The sequence below is a fragment of the Scylla paramamosain genome, chromosome 9 (assembly GCF_035594125.1).
Source record: "Scylla paramamosain isolate STU-SP2022 chromosome 9, ASM3559412v1, whole genome shotgun sequence".
In the NCBI taxonomy this organism is placed as follows: domain Eukaryota; kingdom Metazoa; phylum Arthropoda; class Malacostraca; order Decapoda; family Portunidae; genus Scylla; species Scylla paramamosain.
Genome location: NC_087159.1, coordinates 10,020,001 through 10,030,000, shown reverse-complemented (window position 1 = coordinate 10,030,000; position 10,000 = coordinate 10,020,001). Strand labels below are relative to the sequence as shown.

General features: G+C 39.4%; 1 protein-coding gene across 1 annotated transcript in view; it reads left to right on the top strand.

Moving 5' to 3' along the window:
* Positions 1-4,553: 4,553 nt before the first annotated feature.
* Positions 4,554-10,000, top strand: part of LOC135103243 (uncharacterized) — a 16,840-nt gene continuing 11,393 nt past the window's right edge. Inside the window, exons 1-4 of the mRNA XM_064009288.1 lie at positions 4,554-4,716; positions 4,948-4,972; positions 5,797-5,980; positions 8,913-9,115. Coding sequence (XP_063865358.1) covers positions 4,554-4,716; positions 4,948-4,972; positions 5,797-5,980; positions 8,913-9,115 — 575 coding nt within the window. The remainder of the gene's footprint in view (positions 4,717-4,947; positions 4,973-5,796; positions 5,981-8,912; positions 9,116-10,000) is intronic.

Sequence of the window (10,000 nt, the reverse complement as noted above, 5' to 3'; positions counted from 1 at the left end):
GAATCCGCTATGAGAGAACAACACAAACCTTTGCAAAACTTGTGAAAACCGATAATCTTCTCCGAGTTTTGCTTCAATCTTTCTAATCTAATGGAAGCTTTTTCATTCTTTTTACTCCTTTGTCGCCTCATTTTCTATATCCTTAACACAAAAAAAAAAGAAAAAAAAGAGCAAAGAAAAGGAAACTCCTGTAAGAGGATAGAAACTTCACCGAAAAGAGTCATTCTCTTTATTTATCATAATTATCCCTAACCTCTTCTTTTATATAACTACTTTTCTCTCCATTTTCTATTTCTTTACCACGTGAGGGAAATGCGGGTGAAAGAAAACTCGCCTCAAGAGAACACAAATCTTAAAAATAAAAAATATAACCATTCTTATAATGAAACCTCAGTCTCATAATCTGCCTATTATAACACCTCCTCCTTCACTTTCACAGCCTGGAGCGCCTAGTGCAGTCAGGACTGGTGGAGAAATATAAGAGGGACGAATTTCTTAAGCTGGGTGGCAGAATTACAGGCGGAGGAGGCAAGAGGCGAGGACAGACCAGCGCTATCACCATCACTCATCTGCAGGGCGCCTTCTTCCTCTACGTGATTGGCGTGACCTTAGCCCTGGCGGTACTGGTGTTGGAGAGGACATTGTGGTGCGTCCCATAGAGAGAGAGAGAGAAAGAGAGAGAGAGAGAGAGAGAGAGGGGGGGGGTTCACACTCACTATACCTCTCTCTCTCTCTCTCTCTCTCTCTCTCTCTCTCTCTCTCTCTCTCTCTCTCTCTCTCTCTCTCTCTCTCTCTCAAATCAAAGTAAATAATTAACAAAAAATAACTAGAACAACAGAGGAGATCCAAAAATTAATCAGAAAGAACAGACACCAGAGATTCGTTGGCATTTAAGGAGGCAGAAGGAAAGAGAAGATGAAAGACGAGAAGAAAAAATAGAGACGTGACGAGGTGAAGAGAAAGAGAAATGAGGAGATGAAGGTGAAAGACGAGAAGAAAAATAAACAGAACGCCACTGAGGAGAGAACGGACTCAGTAATCATGTTGTTAGTGCTAAGACATTAGGGAGCTTTGATAGAAGATTAGACGGGTTTATGGATGGGGATGACAGGTGGAAATAGGTAGGTATATTTCATACAGGGACTGCCACGTGTAAGCATGGTCGCTTCTTGCAGCTTCCCTTATTTCTTATGTCATGTTCTTATGAGAGAAGTGCAGGGAAAAAGAGGAGGAGGTGTACGAGGTATGGACGAGAGAAGTAATCAATAAGACCGCCTCAATTCCAGTAATACCTGAACGCTTTTTTGAAGGAAACGAGAGAAGTAATCAATAAGACCGCCTCAATTCCAGTAATATCTGAACGCTTTTTTGAAGGAAACGAGAGTAGTAACCAATAAGACCTCCTCAATTCCAGTAATACCTGAACGCTTTTTTGAAGGAAAGTTACATGAAACTTACACAACGAAACATCTATTAGTGCTCCCTAATTGGCCGGTAATCAACCAACCAGAGGATAGCGATTACACGGAGAGGAGCAAAAGGGAAGGGCGAGGGAAACAGGAATAGAAGAAAGAAAAGGAGTAAGAGGAAACCTAGGTGATTTCACTTGTGTGGATGCTTTCTGGGTTAATAGAAGTGTTGATGGTTGAGAGGATAAAGGGGTGAAGGGGGCAATGTCTGGCTGATGTCAGAGTATTCGTGAACCTTCGAGAGTTACGGGTATTTCAAGATTCTGTTATGAAAGTGTATCGGTTTCTATTCACTGCGATTGAAAATGTTGAATTGAATAGAAAAGGCAGGAAAAAAAGTCATTAACATTGTTATGCTCTTTGTGTCTACCTGTGTGTCTACTTGCTTGTGTGTGTGTGTGTGTGTGTGTGTGTGTGTGTGTGCTTCACTTGTTGACTTTTACTTGGTAAACAGACTGAGAAAATGCTTGAATATAAACTCAAGAATTTTTTCTCTCTCTTATGAGAGAGGTGCTATTAATAAATGGGAAAACAGGAGAAAGAATAAGTAAGAAAAAAGGATCATTGTGTGTACGTAAAAATTTATGCTGAGAATAGGAAAAGAAATAATGATGATGATGATGATGATGGTAATTTTCAATCTCTCCACACAGCAGTGGGCCTTGAAGTGATGAAGTGGAGCGGAGGAGCAGAGGAACGTCCTTCAAACGAAATGAGAAAACGAACACAAAGAAGACGAAAGTGAATGGAAAAGTATAAAAAACAAACAATCAACCACACACACACACACACACACACACACACACACACACACACACACACACACACACACACGAATTCACCTTTACATCATCAGAGGAACACAATTTTCAGCGTATAGACAGGGAATAAAACTTCTTTGATCTGCATGTGGGAGTTTCTTTTTTCCTCCTTGTCTTCCTGTTTGAGTCCCATGAAAAGCAGTGACCCATTACATCACACTTCCGGTTGTTGGTAATTCTCCCTGTCTTTTTCTCGGCGTTCTAAACACGCCTCTTTTCTTCTTGCACTGTCTCTCTCTCTCTCTCTCTCTCTCTCTCTCTCTCTCTCTCTCTCTCTCTCTCTCTCTCTCTCTCTCTCTCTCTCTTTGGCAGCAGGGAATGAGGAAAAGGCAGGAGGGTTAATGCAATTTGAGGCAGCGCAATGACTGAATTAGGACAGCGGGTATTCATTCAAATCTCACATACACACCCCACACAACCACCCACATACACACACACACACGCGCATACAAACACACACACACACACACACACACACACACACACACACACACACACACACACACATACACACACACACACACAGTTCTCCAGAACTTTTTTTTTTTTTGAGGATTATGACAAGTCCTTGGCCAACTAATTTCCAGAGAGTGATTGTTTATTTATCGGCAAAATATGATGCTCTTTTCATATCGTAATTTACGCAATGGAGGGATCAATGGTGAAAACAATGAAATGGCTACCCTAACTTAACCTAATCCTTCCATCTGGGGCAAACATTAATGTTATTTGAATATTATCATATTTTTTTTCTTTAATACTCACGGCACATATGCACGTACTGAATATCCACTGATGTTTAAAAAAAATGGTGCTGTGTGCATAGCGGTCATACTTGGGACAGCATTTCTGGACAGTCGCTGCTCTTCTGCAGTGACCTGAACCATTTCACGATGTAATCTGATAAAACTTCGAAATCGTTCACTTCTCTCATAGTCAAATTATGTCACATTGCTCTCTGGTAACCTCTGGAACTCACTTTCTGTTTCTTTGTTTCCTCCTCCCTATGACTTGCACTGTTTCAAGAGGAAAGTATCAACGACTCATACAGAAATAAAATGGATAACCATTTTAGTTCCTTCTCTGACCTTTTGGTGCCGGGAAGTTGAGCAGCCATTCTCTTCCTTGTTCCCATCTAGCGAGTCTCTCTGACACGTTAAAAAAAATGTAATTTAAGTACAGGTCGTCTAACAGGAAATATGATGCGTTATAAGGGGCCAGGTCAAGACATGCTGGTGTATCAATTATTTGTTTCACCCGCACTCTTTAGCCAGCTACAGTGTGAGACGCCACTCCTCTGTAAGTTCCGTATCATTTCCGTTCCATGATTCACTTCATTCGTGAAACAATAATTAATACTTCACTCAACCACAAACTGAAGGTGGGAAGCACAAACTTACTTACAGAGGGTCCTGCGACAGGAAAAGCAGGTTAGGTATATTGCCTCTAGAGGGATGTCAAGTAGCAGGAGGATCCCATAGGCCTAAAAAGGGACAAAGGGAGGCTGACACGGAGATCGGAGGAGGATATCAGCGACTTTCACCGGTACGAAGAATTAGTTATATGATGATGATGATGATGATGATGATGATGATGATGATGGTGGTGGTGGTGCTGGTGGTGGTGGTGGTACTGGTAATAACAACAACAACAACAATAACGACAACAACAATAATAACAATAATAATAATAATAATAATAATAATAATAATAATAATAATAATAATAATAATAATAATAATGAAAATAATATATAATTATCATTTACGCACTAAACTAATTATTCGCTGCACAAGAATAATAATTTCCTATTTACTGTAACTGATATATATATATATATATATATATATATATATATATATATATATATATATATATATATATATATATATATATATATATATATATATATATATATATATATATATATATATATATATATATATATATATATATATATATATATATATATATATCCGTAAGTTAAGAGAAACACAATAAAAATAAAGACAAGCCTACTAACAAAGATTTTGAAATAAACATTTTTGATCTTGAACTTGCAAATAATAATAATAATAATAATAATTTTTCCTAATTGACATAAGACGACAAATAGGACTCTAAACTTTGTTATTTTCTCTCCCGATAAGCCAGAAAGCTAAAAACAACAGGGATCAGTCTCACAATCAGCCTTATTATCTGTATCCACCCGCCCTGGACTCTCTCTTCCTTCACTGCTCAGTTGGGTTCCGACTTCAAAGTGATGGCGGTGCGGCGCCTCCTGCCCCTGGTGGTGTACCTGGTCTGTTATGTCACGGTAACAGGAGGGAGAGGAGACGGGCGAAAAGACGGCGGCGGGGCAGGAGGGGAAGGTGGTGGAGCAGCAGCGCAGATAAGGAACATTTTCGGTGTTGCTACCGAAGAAGGTATTCATAAAATCAAGGATTTAATCATATTCTTAAGACAATTATAATTGACTTGTATATTAATAACCCAGTATATACGTTCAATTAAAACTTTCTACAGTGCCATTCCACGCACGTCATGACGCGAGGAAAAGATTTGATATACGACTCAACTTCAAAAACCTAATTTGGTCGGAAATTACGTGGCGTCTTTTAAAAGTGTTATGATGTTTGATGGTTATAATGTGACAGGCTGGCTCCCTGGCAATGAACCTTAGTGTGTGTGTGTGTGTGTGTGTGTGTGTGTGTGTGTGTGTGTGTGTGTGTGTGTGTGTGTGTGTGAGACATGGTTTGGTTTGTTAGTCTTTTTTCTAGTGTTGTGTGTCAGTTTTGTTCTTATTCTTTCTAACGTTATTATATGAATTTCATTAGTCTTCTTAACTGTATAACGGAGGACACTTCCCAGTTCCTACCACCATTAGGGAATTCAGGGGAGGTGTGTGTCACTAGTTACCAGCTGTCGCCGCTGCACAACCTTTCCCAATTACTGTGAATAACCATTAGTTCCAGACGAAGCTGTGACGCATAGTGGCGTCGTGAAGCGTTAAGAAAATAATAGTTTTAAATAACAGAAAGACAAACACAGCAAAATACGTGAAATTCGCTTCATTATATATCCCAAGGGCAGGTCAGGTTTTATGAAAAAAAAAAAAAGACCAGAGTACAAACATTACCGTCATATTCTCACGAAATTAAATGTGACTTAATTAGATTAAATATAAAGTATCAAGTTTCTTTGATTATTTACATAAGCAGCAGACTAAATGGATTCTTTTTATGTACGGCATGCACTAATCTCAGCGCACATACAAACATACATACATACATACATTCTTATATACATACACAGAAATTATTGAAATAATGCACACACACACACACACACACACACACACACACACACACACACACACACACACACACACACACCAAGTGGTAGTTTAAGGGTTAAACACCAATTATACAGCTTTGTAACTCGCCTCTGATCAGCACCACACACAAACACACACACACAGCGGAGTTAAGCTTGTATGAGTGAAGTGTGTTAACACCACAACACCACACCACACCACAACCAACCACCACGCTCCACCATACTACCAACACTACCACCACACACCACACAACACCACACCACACCACCACACCACGTTATCCTTGGCACCCCGACCTGCCGAGACCCGCCAAGCAATTCCGACCCCCGCCCCGTCCCACCGCGGCTAAGGTAACAATGTCCCGTCACATATTTAGCATAATTTCGAGGGTTTTGCACGTGTTTCCAGTTTATTTAAAGGCTCGCTTTGTAGGAATAGGTGGAAGAGGAGAAGGTGGACGGGAGAGGAGGACTGTGAGGAGGAGGGGAGAGGAGGAGGAGGTATTGAGGAGAGGCGCAAAAAGACTACTTCGTCTCTGTCATCATTTCATTTGTTTTTTTTTTATTAACAGCGTTTACATTGTTTTAATATTTAATTTATTAATAGAAAAGTATAACAAGTTGTAGTACATAATAAAATCTTGTCTAGCTTTTTTTTTTTTTTGGTTAAAATAACACTTTCGTCATTATATATATATATATATATATATATATATATATATATATATATATATATATATATATATATATATATATATATATATATATATATATATATATATATATTTTTTTTCATAAGCATGCCTAGGAATGTTTTGGTGTTTGATTTAAGACTTAAAAACATAAGAAATGTATCCCAGGTAATAACTTCCAATAAAATCTAGTGTAACAATTCGTATTTTCAAATTTAAAATAAGTCCGTTGCTAGGTTTAAAAAAAAAATAAATTTCTTTATACGACGAGAAACTTATGTTTTCTTCGTTTATCTGGAAAGTAATTATATATATATATATATATATATATATATATATATATATATATATATATATATATATATATATATATATATATATATATATATATATATATATATATATTTAGAATGTGTAACATAATCTAGTATGGCTGTGTTTTCCTTCTCAATATTATAAGTTTTTTTGAGGCCCTATTCGTAAAAATCACAGAATGTGTTTTGAATTTTTCTTTATTATTAGTCCACCTAGAAATGTTTTTATATTCCAGGTATTTATTAAAGTATATGGCAAATCAGAATATATAAACCATTCCACTCTAGTTTTGTTTTTTCGAACGATCAATTTCAAAATAAATCAACGAACGTATTTTAAAAGCGTGACGATATCAGTGACGTCATCAAGGCACCGAGACCCGGGACATCCCTCCATTCCAATCTCCCTCAGGCAATGTTCAGGGTGTTAGTTGAAGTAGATGGCAGGTCAGAATATACAGTGCAGGTCAGTCTAGGAGTCTTGCCTCTCGCGAGTTTCAAAATGAATTACCGTACGGAAAAATAAGGGACGAGACAGACATTTCTCCTGGCTCCCTCCCAGCTTGTACATCAATATTTAGTTGAATTTACGTGTGCTTCCAGATTCAGGCGTGAAGGAAGGCCAAAATCAACCAAGAAAATAGACAAATAACCCCCCAAAAAGTATATACTGCAGCCCCGTGTCTGTTCGTTAATATTTCCCTCGATTTCCATCGTTTACCAGGTATTTCCAGGTGTTATCCAGAATAAGATGTGTAGACTGCTGTAGTAGTAGAAGGAAAAGAAGGAGGAAGAAATAAGGAATGGAGGGAGAGGAGGAAGGAGGAGGAATGGTGGTGAAGGATGGGTGGAGAGTGGTGGTAATAATAGAAGTAGTAGTAGTAGTAGTTGTAGTAGCAGTGAGAGGAGGAGGAGGAGGAGGAGGAGGAGGAGGAGGAGAAAGTCAGGAATGGAGAAGGAAGGAGGAATGAATAAGGAGGGGATTCTCTCTCTCTCTCTCTCTCTCTCTCTCTCTCTCTCTCTCTCTCTCATACCAACTTATTTCATAGATATAAAAAATAAAAAACCCAACACCTATGGTTCTTCCTAATGAAAGTCCAATTACTAAACAAAGGCGGATATAATGTAATCGAAGTTGTCGCTTACACTTACAAGAGGCAGGAGAATGTCTCGTAGCCTTTATTGCCCTCCTCCCCTCATCTTTTTCTCTCTCCAGAGGTTAATCCATATACACAAGGGAATGATGACCTCTCACCACCCTCCACCTGCGCTATGGGTGATTTTCATTTATTTATTTATTTATTTTTTTTTTTTTTGTGTGTGTGTGTGTGACGTCTCCACCCTTCTTTATTACATCAGGCATCACCAAATGTGACGGCAGTTGACCCACCTTTTCGCAGACTGTTGTGACGTTCAACCAGTGTGTGTGTGTGTGTGTGTGTGTGTGTGTGTGTGTGTGTGTGTGTGTATGCTATATTGTAAAAAGTGTCCAGAACGTTTAGGTATGAGAGAGAGAGAGAGAGAGAGAGAGAGAGAGAGTTAACGGAAACGATATCTAATGGTTTACGGTGTCCTATTTTCATTCTGGAGAACTTCAGTTATTCCTGTGATATAATGTGTTTATCAAATCATCATGGGAGTACCAGCGCCTCGACAAGGGTGGGGGTGTGCACACAGCAGGCACCTGGATCGACAGGGATAATTGCACGAGTGCCATCTATTAACAAACACCTGTATAACTCTGTCAGTACTAATGGTGTTTATCCATCTTTTCCTCTGTTCCACTTTACTGCCTGTCTGTATGTATGTCTATTATGGACGATGAACGATAGTTTGTGACACTGAAGTTGTACTGAACGAAAAAGAATTTAAACAACCATTCACTACCATTAAACAACAACGATTACTACTACCACTTCTACTACCACTATTATAACTACAATTACTCCTCCTCCTCCTCCTCCTCCTCCTACTACTACTACTACTATTACTACTACTACTTCTACTACTACTACTACCAATAATGAAAAAAAAAAAACACATATACCAATAATAACACAAGCAGCAAATGCTCCTATGTTTTCTGGTTATACATGAGACATACGTTGTTAGGAATAACGAGAGAGAGAGAGAGAGAGAGAGAGAGAGAGAGAGAGAGAGAGAGCTCTATCACTGACGTCAAGGAGTTATCAGCAACCCTCGAGGTGTGGGGGAGAACACCTTCACTCACCAGGTCCTAACATTCCGCATCCCGTCATTTCCCTTCTCCCATTACAGTGGCTACTACATTCTCTCCCACACGCGGCCTGCACACCTCAGGACCAAGGACGCCCCGATTATGGTGGGCGTTGTGGCCTTTTAAACGCACCAACACTACCGCCACCACCACCACTATCACCAGTAACACCACCACCTCGAAACCCCTCACCAACCTCATCGCCATCAGCCCCACGATCTCTGTACCCTCGTCCTCCTCCCAGGTGAGCGTGTGTGGGCTGAGCGGGCGTGTAGTGGGCGGGAATGACGTGAAAGAGGGCGCGCTGCCGTGGGCGGTGGGCGTGAGAGACAAGAGGAACATCACATACTGTGGTGGAGCGCTCATCACTCCCAGACACGTGCTGACGGCTGCCCACTGCATGGCTGGGTATGTTGAGCCGCCTTGGATATCAACGCTAAAATCTGTGCCTCTGTTTAACTGCACTTTTAATTGCTCCTCCTTTTTTTTTTTTTTTTTTCTGGTTTGTTAGGGTGCTTTGGTGTCTAACACTAAAATTCATACCTCGACTTGCCTCCACTTTTGACACCTTGCTTTTTTGCCATCATTACAACCCATGCCACTCCTTCCTTTCACTTTTTTATTTTTTTATTTAGAATTTTTCCTTTTTAGCAGTGCAACCTATGACTCCTCCTGCTTTAACTTTGGCCAAAGAAAACACCATGTTGTCGTCTGGTCGACTTGCATGCTCTTAACCATTCCTTGGTATTATTGATAGTCTTTAACATCCTGCAAAATCATCATGGTATAAATATGCTTAACGAAAAGGTCACTCCATGATGAACTAGTAACTTAAAATTAACCCCGTCACCCACACGTCACATCCAACTGAAGCACAAGCATAGCCTCGCAAGACTATATAAAAATTCTTTCCTGACTTTGATGGCATCAACTGCCCTCCTGATATCCAATAACCCTGCAGGTACAGCTCGCCTTCCCTACACACTTCATACCAACATTTTTTTTTTTTTACTTTTTAACATTCGACTTATACGATATCTTTAACAACAATATTTCACCACCATAGCATTCAGGGAGAACGCATTAAAGAAATATTCGTTCATGAAGCTTACAAGAATATGTGTATGTT